The sequence below is a fragment of the Macaca fascicularis genome, chromosome 5, assembly GCF_037993035.2.
Source record: "Macaca fascicularis isolate 582-1 chromosome 5, T2T-MFA8v1.1".
Lineage (NCBI taxonomy): Eukaryota > Metazoa > Chordata > Mammalia > Primates > Cercopithecidae > Macaca > Macaca fascicularis.
Genome location: NC_088379.1, coordinates 188,237,536 through 188,253,466, shown reverse-complemented (window position 1 = coordinate 188,253,466; position 15,931 = coordinate 188,237,536). Strand labels below are relative to the sequence as shown.

Genomic DNA, 15,931 nt, shown 5'->3' with positions numbered 1-15,931 from the left:
CAGCCGGCCTCAATAAATACTTATTTGCATACTTGTTTTTCTCCTTCATTAGGTTAAGCAATGGCTTGTCCATTTTACTGTTTTATGTTTTGTTTTGTTTTGAGACAAAGTCTCACTCTGTCACCCAGGCTGGAGTACAGTGGAGCAATCACAGCTCACTGCAGCCTCAACTTCCCAGGCTCAAGTAATTCTCCTGCCTCAGCCTCCTGAGCAGCTGGGACTACAGGCATGTGCCACCATGCCCAGCTAATTTCTTAAAATATATTTTGTAGAGACAGGATCTCGCCATGTTGCCCATGCTAGTCTTGAATTCCTGGGCTCAGGCAATCCTCCTGCCTCAGCCTCCCAAAGTGCTGGGATTACAGGCATTAGGCACTGCACCTCGCCTATATTATTGCTTAAAAAAGATTTCAAATTTATTTTCCAGTTCTATGGATTTAAAGAATTTAAGAATTTAAAGAATTGTTCTATTTCATGAACTTATGATTTTGTCATTATTCATTTCTTTCTTCTGCTTTCCTTACATTTATTTTTTATTCTTCTAATTTGTATTTTCCTTCTTCTTTGCTTTGACTTTGTAGCCTAAGCTTCATATCCCATACATACAAATACGTAATATTTTCTATTATTTTTATTTGCTATTTTGCGGTCTCTGATTTCATCTTGAATTCCAGAGCTGTTAAGAAAGTATTTTAAAGTTTCCAGATGGCAGATAGTTTTTGTTTTGGGTGATGTTATTACCTCCTAATTTCGTTGCACTGTGATTGAGATTGTTGTCTATACATTTTCATTTTTATGAATATTACATGAGGACTTGTAAAAACAAACCGTTGCCTTTTTTTCAGCAATCATCATTTGATATATATTTGGATATATAACTGAGATCTGTTTCATTAACTATATTATCTAGCTCCTCTGTAGCCTTGATTTTTGTCCAGTTGATCTGTCATGGACCTTGAGAGGTGACTGAAAGTCATCAATGCACTGATGTCTGTTTTTATGGTATCTCCTATAATTTTTCCTTTTGAATGTTGAATATTAATGCTCTGCTATTTGGTGCTTAATTGTTTGTAACTATTAGATGCATATTGTGAATTATGTCAATTGTTTGTAACTATTAGATGTATATTGTGAATTACGTCCTCTGCCATTATGAAGCGCCATTCTGTTTTGTTTCTTACTTTTGAACCTGAACTTAACCTTGTCTAATAGTAAGAGCTCATTTCCTGCTTTCTTTTTGAGTAGTTTGTCTATTTTTGGTCAATATTTTAATACTACATGTTAAAATAGGTGCAAGGCAATGTTGTGAGCACTCTACACGTTACCTCATTTAATACTTTTTACTTTTAATGATATGTTTTTGCTTATCCTTTCATTTTCAAACTTTTTGCGTACTTTTGTGTCCCCTGAATGCAGCATAAAGTTGTATTTTGCTTTGTGATTCAATCCGAAAATTGTTTTCTTTAGGTAAGTTTATTCATTTATACTTTTGATGAACCACATACATTTGGTGTTGATTCTGTCCTATTACTTTATTTTGTGCTTTCTCTTTTTACATCTTTTAAAAGATGTCGCTGTATGACCTATTTTCTGTGTTGTGTGTGTGTTTTTCTTTTGAAAGGTAGTAAGATTTGGGTTTTTCCTCCCAGAGGTTACCCTTATAAGTGTGACTTTATATTATCTCTCACTTCTTTAGAGAGTATCTATTTATGTATTCTTGCATTGTGATAAAGGAATACCTGAGGCTGGGTTATTTATAAAGAAAAGAGGTTTAAGGCCAGGTGTAGTGGCTCACACCTGTCATCCTAGCACTTTGGAAGGCTGAGGCGGGCGGATCACCTGAGGTCAGGAGTTCGAGACCAGCCTGGCCAACATGATGAAACCCCGTCTCTACTAAAAATACAAAAATTAGCCGGGCATGGTTGCGGGCGCCTATAATCCCAGCTACTCGGGAGGCTGAGGCAGGAGAATGGCTTGAACCTGGGAGACAGAGGTTGCAGTGAGCCGAGATCATAGTACTCCACTCCAGCCTGGGCAACAGAGCAAAACTTCATCTCAAAAAAAAAAAAAAAAAAGGAAAAGGAAAAGGAAAAGAAAAGAGGTTTAATCGGCTCACAGTTCTGCAGGCTGCACAGGAAGCATGGTGCCAGCATCTGCTTCTGGGGAGGCCTCAGGAGGCTTGCTATCATGGCAGAAGGCAAAGGGGAGTCAGTGTGTCACATGGTGAGAGCGGGACGAGGGAGAGAGAGGGCAGTGCCACACTTTTAAACAACCAGATGTCATGTGAACTTAGGCCCCACCTCCAACACTGGGGATCGCATTTCAACATAACATTTGCAGGGGCCAAACGTCCAAACCATATCAATACTATCCAAATTTAGTTGATTATCTTTCTCATTGTTTACCTTTCAGTGTGTTTTTTAAAAACCTAAAACCCTCTATTATTTGAATTGCCAGCGTTGAATGGTAAACGCTGACCTCATCTATTAAAGATGAGTAAATTTGCACACTTATTTCTACCTACCTTCTTTCCCTTTTCTGCCCCAACTTTTATTATACCATTTCTACATTATCAGAAAATATAAAATTTGCTTTCTTTTCTGTCACTTTAATCCCTGAGTTTGCTTTCATCTTGGTTATACTGTTAAATAGTCAATGATTGCTTCCCATCCCTTTGCGCTAACTTTCCCAGTCAGCTTTTGCCGGTTAAAACTTCCTTACTTATGCAGAGTTCATGGGACAATATCCTTGAGTTCTTGGTGTTAAAAATTGTGTCTGTATTGGAATCATTGTTTGCCTGGATATAAAATTCTTCTTCACATTTTTTTCTTCTGTCTTCTGGTGCTTCGTGTTGCTATGAAGAGGTAAGAGTTTACCCTGAGTTTTTTCTTATACATTACTTGATCTTTTTGCCTGGACACCCAATGGATCCCTTCTAAAATCAATGAAGTCCAATAATTTATTAAGATATATGTAAATATTTAGAGCTGGGCATGGTGCATGCATCTGTAGTCCCAGCTTTTCAGGACACTAAGGCAGGAGGGTCTCTTGAGCCTGGGATTTCAAGACCAGCATGGGCAATATAGCAAGACCCCATCTGAAAAAAATATAATATGTGAATATTTAGTATTATAGGCCAGTTTTCCCTGAAATATGGTGTGCTCTTTTTGTATGTTGATTCTATTTTTTATTTTATAAAAATTTTTGAAGTGTTATTAAATATTTGTCCTGTTCAGTAATTGAACTTTATTTTTTTGAGACTCCAATTATGCTCTTCATCTCATTTGTCTATTTTCTTTATCATTTGGCTCTAATTTTAAAATCCCAAACTGATACTTCCTTTGATCCACTTTTTGCTTTCGACTCTCTGCTCCTGTGTCGTCAGCATCTTCTCTGCGTATGCTTCTTCCAATCTCGTTTTCAATTCTTTGCTGACTTTACTGCTTCCTCTCAGTTCCTGAGTCCCTCCAGCCTACGTTTTATATATTCCTGTTGCGAATTCTTTCTTCCCTGAGCTACTACACTTCTGTTTTGAGCCTTGCTTCACAGAACTGATTGCTGTTTTAAGTTGCTGCTGCCGTTTTTAATTCACGGAGTAATGTTTGGCCCCAATTTTCAGACTAACGTTGTTGGCTCATAACGTGGCCCACAGGGTCTGAGAATGTGACTGCCTGCCGTGTACCTCAGGGCTCCGCAGGCTCTTAGGTTTCTGGGATTTTTTGATAGATTAAATATTTTGCAGGACATGGGTGAATACGCCTGATGTTAGGACAGGCACCCTGAGCTCAGTTATGACGTGCTGACATACCGTGAGCCTCATGAACACCCAAGAGTGGCCGGTTTTTTGCCTGCTAAGTATTCCAGCCAGCTCCTGAAAACAGTGTTGCTAGAATACTAACGATTTCTCCTGGAGGATGGAAGAAAACCAAAGAGCTATGCTGCTACCAGGCTCTCCTGAGATAGACTTTGTCTAAAAGGACATAATGCTGTGAGTCTGGCTCTTTCATCTCTTGAGGAGGCAGCAATTTTCATTTTCATCAGTGTGACACCCGTTGGCTGTAAGTGATATCACAAGTAATTTTTTGCTAATGATAGAATAAGGAAGATTGAATGATCTATTCTTTTTACAGATTATATCAGATTTAAAGGCATGTACTGTTTTTGTGATGACCATCCATCTAACTGTTGGAAGGAACAAAACATTAGAGGTTATCTTAGTGGAAACAGCTTTCCCAGGAAGGTAGTGGTAACCAAAAAATTAGGGTAGGGAACTAAGAGAGACCAAGTCAACTGTAAGATAAGATTGTTGGCATTGTTCAGCAGCCCTTACCAATGGTTTTAATCGATAGACATCTGGTGAAAAAGCTGCCCATATTAGCAGCATTGGTAGCAAAGAGCTGCTTTGGCTGGATGTGATGGCAGCCTGGAGACCAGTAGAATGAAAAACCACAGGAACCAGGGGGAGGAAATCCATTGTGGGAGGGCACCAGCATCACCCTATTCTGATCAGTTGTTTGAGTTTCTGAGGGAAATCTCCTGACCATTTTTCTTTCTGAGGCACAGTGTTTGGGGAACTTGCTGGAAGAAAGACCTTGAGGAGGGGGAGAGTGTGCTCCAGGACCTGGGAGTGCTGGATGGCTTTCACGACCATCTTCATACAGCGTGGACCATGGCAAGAACTTATTGGAGGTCTCAAAGGCTGTTTGTTCACCTTGAGTCATTCCACAGGACATCTATTTTGGCCTGCCCAGCACATTTTTTCCTTTTATGGCTAAAACATCCCTCTGGAAAGTCATCCCTGAGGCAATGAGAACTTTCAGGAATTCTCCCCACCACCACTACTGCCCAGCCGCCCATACCCAGGTCATACGGTCTCAGTGGGGATGGCAGTCAAGGTGCCCAGCTCAGGATAGGCACTTTAGCTGGTTCAAGGGTCTGTTGTCCAATGCCCAGGGACAGATAAGTTAACCAACCTCTGTTCTGGTCCCATAGCTTTGAATTCAAGTATGTTCTTGGCTCAGGCCATGTTATCTTGGGGAAGCTAGGAGCAATAGATGAAAATGAAATTGGGCAAGAAATGGTAGGTTTACACTACATGTTCAGAAACAAGTGATGTGATAAATTAAAGGACATTATCTATTTGTAGGAGAGAACATAAAGCAGACATTCAAGTTTTATTCCATATCTGCGCCAACACAATTCTTCATCTGCCTTGTTCCTGAATTTCCCCCAAGGTTTGGGAATAGAAACAAAACAAATATAACCCAAGTAGCCTTACATTATCTCATATGCTTTTATTTTAGGACAGTCTTGAAATAATCCCTCCTGTAGAAGAACGTGTTGAGCAAAGTAATTCATGACCAAGTATAAATAGTGCCTCCAGCATCAGCACATAACTAGCATATATGCTACTTCCAAGAAGAGTTTTTTTTTTTTTTTTTTTTTTTTTTTTGAGATGGTGTCTCGCTCTGTCGCCCAGGCTGGAGTGCAGTGGCCAGATCTCCGCTCACTGCAAGCTCCGCCTCCCGGGTTCACGCAATTCTCCTGCCTCAGTCTCCTGAGCAGCTGGGACTACAGGCGCCCGCCACCTCGCCCAGCTTATTTTTTTGTATTTTTAGTAGAGACGGGGTTTCACCGTGTTAGCCAGGATGGTCTCAATCTCCTGACCTCGTGATCCGCCCGTCTCGGCCTCTCAAAGTGCTGGGATTACAGGCTTGAGCCACCGCGCCCGGCAAGAAGAGTTTCTTAGAATTTATGTGCTGTCAATGCTTCATAGACCTTTAATACTATTTTTTTTCAACTTTTATTTAGTAGCTCTTTCCATACTACAGAATCAAATTCCTTTTTAAAGTAAGGTTTTAAAAATAAGTTCACTATATACAGCAATCACAGGGATTCCAAAAAGGGCCATCTTCTTCCACAACTTCAAGGGGCACCACTCATTGTAGTAAATGATGTCTATTACATTGCTTGTGAATGGCTCCCCCTGGTGTGTAGAGATCGGTGGCTCTGTATTTAAGGTCCTGATGCTTTCAGTATTTCTAACTCAAGCCCTCTGTTTTGCTCTTTTAAAACCTCCTAAGAAATGATGCATTCTTTAATTATAGCCGGGGATAAAAGAGGCAGGATCATTGGATGAAAATTGTCATCACGCTCATCGCTGCTATATTGACACAGGTGAAATTCATGCTACACCATAGAGCAGGGGGTTCCCAACCCGCAAGCCTCTGGTACCAGTCTGTGGCTTGTTAAGAACAGGGCCACACAGCAGCAGGTGAGCAGCGGGTGAGTGAGCAAAGCTTCATCTGTTTTTACTGCTGCTCGCCATTGCTCACATTACCACCTGAGCTCCGCCTCCTGTCGGATAAGCAGTGGCATTAGATTCTGAAAGGAACACAAACCCTATTGTGAACTGTGCATGTGAGGGAGCTAGACTGCACACTCCTTATGAGAATCTAATGCCTGATGATCTGTCACTGTGTCCCATCACCCCCCGATGCGAACATCTAGTTGTAGAAAACAAGCTCAGGGCTTCCACTGATTCTGTATTATGGTGAATGGTATAATCATTTCATTATATATTGCAAAGTAATAATAATAGGAATAAAGTGTACAGGCTGGGCGTGGTGGCTCACGCCTGTAATCTCAACACTTTGTGAGGCCGAGGCAGGTAGGTAATGTGAGGTCAGGAGTTCAATCAAGACCAGCCTGACCAACATGGTGAAACCCTAAATATACAAAACTAACTAAATATACAAAACTTAGCCAGGCATGGTGGCTCACACCTGTAATTCCAGCTACTCAGGAGGTTGAGGCAGGAGAATCGCTTGAATCTGGGGGGCAGAAGTTGCAGTGAGCTGAGATGGCGCCACTACACTCCAGCCTGGGCAACAGACTCCATCTCAAAAAAAAAAAAAAGAAAGTGCACAATAAATGTAATGTGCTTGAATCATACCAAAACCATTCCCTAACCAACGTCTGTGGAAAAATAGTCTTCCCTGAAAGACCAAAAAGTTTGGGGACCACTGTCATAGAGGTCAGGACCCACAGGTCTCCAATGCCTGCCTCTTTAACCTTCTCCTTGACATCCTTCCCTACGAAAACCATAGTGGCAGAATGATTGCTAGAGAATGCAAATTACAGGGGAGTGGAGTGAATACCTTCAAAATAGTATCTTTATTTTACCCCATCTTATTTATCTTGCTAATCACATTTAATATCATTTTGAAACAAAAAACAAAGACAGAAAGGTGCACATATTTCTACCCCATACTGGTTTCCAAACTGCAGGTTGAGCATTCATGATAAACTCCTGCATTAAGTATATATGATCCACTATCAGTGCACGTAAGTAAGATACATTAGAAATGCTTCCCGGGAACTCTGTTAGATTTTATTTCATGATAATCATTTTTTCCTTAGCTAGTATAGAAAATTATTTAATAATATGCAAATGGTGAAGAGTAACAGACAGCATTCCTAAGATACATCATGCATCTCGACGCATTGGTTATATCATTGCTTCTGTAAATTGTCCTTTAACTCTACAAATAGAATGTCTAGAAAAATGTTCTAATGATTCAGATCACATTTGAGTTTTCTTTAAAGTTTACTTTTTTTAGAAGCTTCCTAAATAGTTGAACAAAAAACTTCTCAAATTTTCCTCAAAGTGTGAATTTCACTATTTTCTGGAATACAGGAAACGAGGCTCATGGGACAGCACATCTCACTGGCATTTACATTCAGTCCCCCAAATCAGAACCAAACCACTGTTCAAGTCTTCTAGAAGAACACTGGATTTGAGTCCCTGAAGTGCTGCTAAAGTTTTATTTTTTGGCCTACATATTTATTATATGGGCATTGAGTAATTGTTGGACTTTACACGGGTGGACTTTACGGGTTTTTGCAACTGTATTTCACAATTAAAAGAAATAAAAGGCAGCTATTTTTAGTATTACTTAAATGTTAATTTATGTAACAATCCCTTAAACCTGACCTGAGTCCCCACTCAGGTAAATTTTAATATGGCATCTACTTTAAAAAACTAATTAATTCAATTTCGTAGTAAACTGGCAGCTTCAACCCACATCCACTCTAATACCTGCTGCAGAAGGAGGCTGGCTGTTTACACTGAGCCTCCTAGTTGCTACATGCCCTCTGCTCATAGTCCAGGAGGTAACTCAGAAACTGAGTCTGAGAACAGAGGCCAGGTGCGGTGGCTCACGCCTATAATCCCAACACTTTGGGAGGCTCAGGCGGGTGGATAACCTGAGGTCAGGAGTTTGAGACCAGTCTGGCCTAGATGGTGAAACCCCATTTCTACTAAAAATACAAAAATTAGCTGGGTGTGGTGGTTTGCACCTGTAATCCCAGCTACTCAGGAGGCCAAGGCAGGAGAATCACTTGAACCTGGGAGGCAGAGGTTGCAGTGAACCACTGCACTCCAGCCTGGGCAACAGAACGAGATCTCTCAAAAAAAAAAAAAAAAAAAAAGAAAAGAAAAGAAAAAAAATTAAGAACCAAACATATAATTCAGTTGTGGGGTGTGGCCACCCTCCTTTGACCAAAGTAGTTCTCTGTTTTACATACACAATGCCCCCATTTTTCTTTGAAGAAATAGGGCTAAAATAAAGTTTGAAAACCACTGATCACATATTCAGAACTTGGGTTTTATCATTTTTAAGTGTCTAAGCCCTGGTACACTGAAAACAGTATAAGGACATCACTAGGTGATTTCCTTCCAAATCACCTTTCTGTACATTTGTCTCTAGATTCCTTTTCAAGTTATATACATGGCACATAACATCAGACGTCAATAAAATGGTAGTCTTTAGTGTATTTACTGCTTATATTGTTTAGTTTGGCTGCTTCCTAAGACCTCCAAGGATTCTGATTCTATTCAATCAGGTTTCAGTCACAAAGTATTTGATTGCTTCTTCAGTATTGACATATGAAATTTCTAGTTTTTACTAAAAATGTCCTGTATCCAACCTTTTGTGTTTAGTTTTTTTTTTTTTTTTTTTTTTTGACACGGAGTCTCACTCTGTCACCCAGGATAGAGTGCAGTGGCACAACCATGGCTCACTGCAACCTCCACCTCCCAGGTTCAAGCAATTCTCCTGTCTCAGCCTCCCAAGTAGCTGGGATTACAGGCACGCACCACCACGCCTGGCTAATGTTGTAGTTTAGAGACAAGGTTTCACCATTTTGGCCAGGCTGGTCTCAAACTCCTGACTTCAGGTGATCCGCCTGCTTCGGCCTCCCAAAGTGCTGGGATTACAGGCGTGAGCCACTGTGCCCGGCCTAGCCATTACTTTTCTTTTTTCCCTTCAAAGTTAAAGTTAATTTAGTTTGCGGCCTTGGCTACTATTTTTCTTGCTAGATGACTACCAAAGGAACAGAAAAAGAACTTTAAAAACTAATAATTTTCAGATAATGACTTTCCTTTCTTTAAAGGAAAAAAATCGGCCGGGCACGGTGGCTCATGCCTGTAATCCCAGCAATTTGGGTGGCTGAGGCAGGGCAGATCACGAGATCAGGAGTTCAAGACCAACCTGACCAACATGGTGAAACCCCGTCTCTACTAAAAATGTGAAAAAATTAGCCGGGTGCAGTGGCACGCACCTATAATACCAGCTACTCAGGAAGCTGAAGCAGAAGAATCGCTTGACCCAGGAGGCTGAGGTTGCAGTGAGCTGAGATCATGCCACTGCAATCCAGCCTGGGCGACAGAGCAAGACTCCCTCCGTCTCAAAAAAAAAAAGGAGAAAAATCGAGAGATATTAAAGTTGATAGTAAGAAATGGTTCTAACTGGATAGCAACTAAGCTGTATGCAGGGACGCCAAAGAAATATGATTGATATTTTTCTTGGGGAGGAGTAGTTGGACAATAAATGGCTTGACAACCCTTCATTCAACTTGAACATTCTGTTCTAGTAGAAAGTGAAATAATTTATTCATCAATCACAGAAAATATTATTCAAAAATCATGCAGGAATGGATAACCAATGTCTAGAAAGCAGGTCAATATAGGACTTTAGCACAATTTTTGAGGACAAAGCCCGCAAAGTAGTAACACAATCCCTGTAGGACTGACCTGGTTCCCAATTGCTGCTTGCTTTTGTTACTTTCTCACTGTTGTTACTCAAAAATCTAAACAGCAAGGAAAAATCTGTACCAAAGAAAACAATTCAAATTGGAGCAGGCTCTTGATAATACGTATCAAAGTCCTTAAAGTTACACATATCCCTATGACAATTATCCTAGCCAATGACAGCAGTGACAGGTTCCAAGAATTTAGGTCAAAAACTTATGACAATATCATTCTTCAAAGTCAACTAACTTTACCATTAAAAAAAAAATTCTCATTTTAGCATCAAGAAAAATCTCGATGTCTCAGGAAACTGTCTCACCTCACTCATCTGAAAAAAATAGTATATCCCATCTTGGTAACCAACTTTATTCACTAAACTTGATTATACATTATTGTAGGCAGGTGTGTTTGGTTTTTTGGTTTTGGGGGGTTTTATGTGCAGATTTCTTGGTGTGTGTATGGCCTTTTTACAAAGTTCAACTGCATCCATATGGGATGATTCACTAGTTGAGGATATTCAAGATATGCAAGTATTAGAAGCATTAATAATAGAAGAGCCTCTGAAGTGACTCATTTCAAGGAGGCTTTAGAAAGATGCAGTCACTTAATCTGGTAGAAAATCACGTTCTGGGGGGATTTTCAGAAATTTCAGCATATAGAGAAGTGACAATGATAAGAGGCAATACAACATACTTGAGCTTGGCTTTTGAAATCAGATATGGCCTTGAATTATTTGACCAAATTACTTTGTGTAGGTTTCTCCATCTGAAAAGTAGGCCAAATGAGAAGAGCTCCTCGTAAGAGGAAATGAGAATACATAAGTAAACCATGGGATATCTGCACCATGCTGGGCACTTTAAATATATCATCTCATCTAACAGTCATGCTCTATGAGACAGCTATTAGTCCTATTTCAGATGAAGTAAGGTTAAAAGGTTAAATTCCCAGAGCTTACATGTCTAGTAAAAGGCAGAGCCAGGAATCACTCTCAGTAACAGAATTCTAAAATATGCATTTCCCTTAAATCAGGATTCTTTAAATGTTATTAACCAAGAGTATTTTTCTAGGGTTTTAAATAGGATTATCATAAATGTACACTAAACAACTTCCTCCACATCAAAGGTCACTATAAAATATTTTCAATAACCTTCATATTAACTTGAAACAAGCCAATTTACGAAATTACCAAACCACCTAATTAGATATATTAAATTTATTTGTTCTTTGTAATTTTTGCTTTTCTGATAATCATTATCCCACAAAATACACATTCCAAGACTGAGGAAAGTGAGGTAACTAAAAGTGCTTTCACAATACATTCATGTTATTGTGTCCTGCAATCTATAAAAGCAACCCACTACAGTATATAGATTTTAGCTTTGGTATCCAATTAAATACCCTCAAAAATGAATCATTTTTAAAGGTTATATGGTAAAATAAAAACATCTGATTATGTAATTCAAGCATAAAAAAAGTATCGTTTTTATTACTAGAATACAAAATAGGAGTAACTGCTACATACTTAAATTAAGCTTACGTTCAATTTTCCTATTCCAACACGATTGGCCCATGAAAGGTCTTTGTTTTCTCTGTGTATTATCACCATTATTGCTCAATGTGCAGTATCTAAAAATAGAATCTAGAAAGCTAGAAACCACAAAAATAACATCTTGGGGCCAGTTTGAAGCAAAGTAAACAGAATATACAATGACAAACACAGGCAGAATCACCTAAGACAAAAACAAAATTCCACTTCATTACTAACGAATGTAGTTAAATTGAATAGGCTCATTATCAAGAGCTGAACATGGCTCTCTGTTCTTTCCAGGATTCTAAAAGATTCGTAAACACAAAAACCATCCAGTTCTAGATTTGAAAATTGAAGGGAATTGCTTTGCAGCTATTCTGGCTCAGGAAGTTGCTGTAAAAAAATAAAATAAAGATGTATATCACACAATTACCTGGCTGTCTAATTTATAATGACAAGTCGTGGGAAGCCTATTTGCAGGAATTGGTTCTGACTTGGAGAAAAAAAACACAACTTCTTGAAAAGGTAAAATAGCTTAAAGCATTTAATATCTAAACAAATCAATCTGTTAATAGTAGTCACAAAATATGCTTAATATAGAAACCCACATTCATGTCTTTAAGAAAAAGTGTAAATTGTATTCCACCTCAAAACATAAATTAACCCGCTTAAAGAATCTGCAGCGGTCAAAGTCATGGTGAATTTTAAACAACTTCAGAATAAAATAACAATAAGTACTTTATACTGCTTTATATCTAAAAAATGCTTACAACTTCTCATAAAAATAGTTTGAAGCAACTATTTTTTCTTTTATTTTTTAACAGACATGTTCAACATTACGGGCAACATTTTTAAAACCTTAAGCTTTACAGACTTTCAAACATTCAAATACTGTGGTCCCTTTTCTTTGATGTGGTTTATTAAGCTAGAAAAGAAAACATGGTAGACAACTTAATACGTTTTCACCAAATTGAAAGTAGTACAAAAATTTTAGAACTCTACCGAACTACACGTCGTACCTAACGTATCATTAAAAATAGAAGACAGTATTTTCTTCAGCAAATAAAACAGCATACTAATATGCTGTTAATGCATACCTTTTAATGTGTACTGTCATTCATAAATTATTTACAACTTCTACTGTGTGAAGAGAACTAGAATGTAAATTTTCTGCAAAACTGGAAAAAAAGCAATACAAAATTTGTGAAAGCCTGTGTTTTATGCTGTACAAAAGTCAGTTTTTCTCTTCAAATACCAGATATTGTATGCAGTGATATTTTGGACACATTATAGTAATTCTTGAGGATGTTTTAATGCTGGAGGTAAGTTTACAGGCCTCGATTCTTCATCAAGGAGTACTAGATCTTCTATTTCACTGCCTCTGTATTTCCTTTTACATATTTTTACCACCACCTTTTTCTTGAGAAATAACTTCAATGCTTCTCTTGATGCAACTGCTTTTGCATTTTCTTTGCTTTTTCCACAGCCAGTGCCCAAATACACAGACTTGCACCTCAATTCACAAACAATACTTTCTTGAGAGCTCTTATTTTGAGGCAGATCTGCTAATTCTTTTAGTGGGACAAAAAATACATCCAGTGTTGCTTTCAGAGCCTCAATAGCTGCATTTAGAAGCTCTCCATGATTCACATTGGGACTAAAGCCACCAACAGCTACCAACTTCCATGCCACCGTTTTATACAGTCTATTGAAAAAAGGCTGCTTCTGTTTCACATCTTCATTGGTTAACTTGCAAGAGAATTTGACAGCACTCTCACTTGACTGTGAAGTACTTTTAGAAGGCAGCTGTGAGGTGCTGGTCTGAGAACTACTCTTAGAAGCCAACTGGGACACACTTGCTAAGGAAGTGCTTTTGGAAACCAGTGAGCCACTGGTCTGGGAGCTGCTCTTGGAAGCTAGAAGTGACGCAGCCACCTGGGAAGTGCTTTTGGAAGTTAGCAGCGATGTATTTGTTGAAGAGCTGCTCTTGGGGGTCAGTAAGGATGTGCCTGATGAGGAACTGTTTTTAGCAACTGATGATGAAACACTTGCCTCTGAACTAGTTTTGGAAGTTAACCCACTTGAAACTGTCTCTGAACTAGGTTTGGAAGACAACAGTGGCAATTCTACTTCTGAGCTTCCTGAGGAGCCCAACAAGGGCACCTCGATCTCTGAGCTGCTTTGAGAAGCTGAGGCTGAAGAGCCTTCCAAAGCACTCTTTTTAGGTGATCCACCTTGTTGTCTAGAATCAGTGGATTGGGTCATGTGACTATTCACACTGGATTTCAGCAAGGAAACAAATGATGCAGAACCGTGTTTATCTGGAGCTTCTGCTTCAGAAGCTTTCCCAGATCCTGCCGTTGTTACCTGAGAGGAAACGCTGCTGCTGCTTTGGCTGGAGACAGATCGATCTCCATCACTTGTAGAGCTATTCTGACTGGAGATGCCAGCGCTCCAAGCTGAGTTCCCACTCTCTGATTTGATGGCCGCCCCTGTACCCGCTGAACTGTTTTCCTGCTGAGCTGATGCACGTTCTGTCTTGGCAGAAGTTTTTGCATGATCTTGCTCAACTGCAGAACTGTTTTTCCCTTCTATAACTCGTTTTTTGGATGGCTCTTCTACCCCTTCTAAAAAGAAGAAAAACATAGATACATGACTAAGAATACCTCGTATAAAACGGGTGAGACAAATACACATTAAAATAAAGGCACAAAGTGAAAATATTTCAAGACTAATCGTTTCTTTAAAAAGTGTGGAGTCATTAATTTCTTAAAACAGTGTTGAATAACATCATGAATGTCTAATATTTAAAAAAAAAACAGCATCAGACAACAGTGGACACTTCAATATCTAAAGCAGTCAAACTATCAAATTCAAAGCCTAAAGACACAGATACATAGTTTAGGTTTAACATTCCAACTTTATTACTTATTGATAACATAAAAATTCTGGCTTGTTAAAAAAATTAATAACGATAATTCCTAATTATATCAAACTTATGCTCTAAACTCCTATGTATGTTCACATCTATGATCTGCTAACCATTGCTACTCGATATCCCTCTTTTCTTCACCTTGGCAACCAGTTCGTCTCTTGTTGTATAGGTTGGAGCATCTGTCACTTTGATGCCTTCAGCCATACTAAGTATTTTATCCATAACTTTTTGAGGGTATCTGAAAAAGAAGAAAAAGCCATTTTTAAAAAAGTGTTTTTTCTAAGGTCCTATTTGTGCTTTGCAAAAAACAGGCCACAGGAACTGCATTTCCTGGCTGCAATCAAGAAAGTGGACCAACCGCCAAGAACTGTTTCCTGGACCTCCATAAACAAGTGCCCCAGGGTCTACGAGGCAGGGTACCTCCTCACTAACCTTAAATCTAGCACCCGTCCCCAAAAGCATTGCCCCTAACACCAGCAACCCTACCAGCAGCTCCCCCCACACCACGGGGCACACAGACGTCCGGGAATCATGTCGGCTCCTCGCAGCGACACCCTTCTCACCCTTAGAGGGCAGCCGGGCCGGCAGATTCCCGCGCTTCACAACTTCCCCTCCCCGCCGAGGCCGGTCCCGCGGAGGGCGCCGAGCGCCGGTCTGCAGGTGGCAGACAAAACGGGGCGTGCTGGTTAGGGACGCTGCCTCACTCACCGGCACCCGAGGAAGACGTGGTTCGCCCAGGCCATGGAAAAGGAGATGAGCTGCTGCAGCTGCCGGTTTCGGGTCCCGCTCTCGGTGTCGGCAGCTTCATCCGTGCTAGCGGAGGCAGCGCCGCCAGCGGGGGCCAGGTCCCCGGCGTTGCGGAGCAAAAAATCCCGGCGGTGGCGCCAGTGTTTGTCAGTCTCGCCGTCGCAGCGCAGCGCCTCCACCCAGGCGGCCACCCGCGGGTTCTGGCTCAGGTACTCTGACACCTCCTGCGCCATGTTGGGCCTGCAGGCCGCGGAGGCCGCGAGCACAGCTGCAACGGGAGACTGGCACGGAGCGCCGGGAGAGCAGCCCTGTCACTGCGGCCTGCACCGGCGGCCCTCCAGATAACGCCCCTCCAGAGGCCCAAAGACCAAACAACAGCTCCCGGAGCAGCCGAACCGCCCACTTCCGCCCGCCGCCGGCTTCTTCCCTTTTATAACCTCGCCGCCGCCGCGCGCCCTCGCGTTCTTCCGGCGCGAGCCGGCGCTCCCAGGACGCTTTGCGGCGCCGGGGCCGCCGCGACGCTGCGTCCAGGTCAGGGCACAGAGGGGACCCCGAGGGTGGGGCGAGCGGGCGTCGGGCGTCTCACTCCCTGTGAGGGCGGATTTCAAGTCGGGCTGCCCCGGGACGA

At 40.8% G+C, this 15,931-nt stretch overlaps 1 protein-coding gene across 2 annotated transcripts; it reads right to left on the bottom strand.

The window, feature by feature from the left end:
* Positions 1-12,138: 12,138 nt before the first annotated feature.
* On the bottom strand, positions 12,139-15,707 carry CDKN2AIP (CDKN2A interacting protein). Of its 2 annotated transcripts, none has more exons than XM_005556376.5 (3): positions 15,265-15,707; positions 14,664-14,794; positions 12,139-14,248 (listed from the first exon to the last, which is right to left on the bottom strand). In XM_005556376.5, the coding sequence occupies exons 1-3, from the start codon at positions 15,534-15,536 to the stop codon at positions 12,909-12,911; spliced, it is 1,743 nt and encodes a 580-aa protein (XP_005556433.1). In that variant the 5' UTR covers positions 15,537-15,707; the 3' UTR covers positions 12,139-12,908. The 2 variants fall into 2 exon arrangements, with proteins under 2 accessions (XP_005556433.1, XP_015306545.2); XM_015451059.4 differs by having other exon boundaries at positions 14,695-14,794.
* Between the last annotated feature and the right edge of the window lie 224 nt (positions 15,708-15,931).

Excerpts from the sequence above, each read along its gene's own strand:
- CDKN2AIP (XM_005556376.5), bottom strand. The coding sequence starts at position 15,536 with ATGGCGCAGGAGGTGTCAGAGTACCTGAGCCAGAACCCGCGGGTGGCC. Across the intron at positions 14,795-15,264 it reads CACGTCTTCCTCGGGTGCCG|ATACCCTCAAAAAGTTATGG; the intron begins GTGAGTGAGGCA and ends CTTCTTTTTCAG. Across the intron at positions 14,249-14,663 it reads AGGGATATCGAGTAGCAATG|AAGGGGTAGAAGAGCCATCC; the intron begins GTTAGCAGATCA and ends TCTTCTTTTTAG.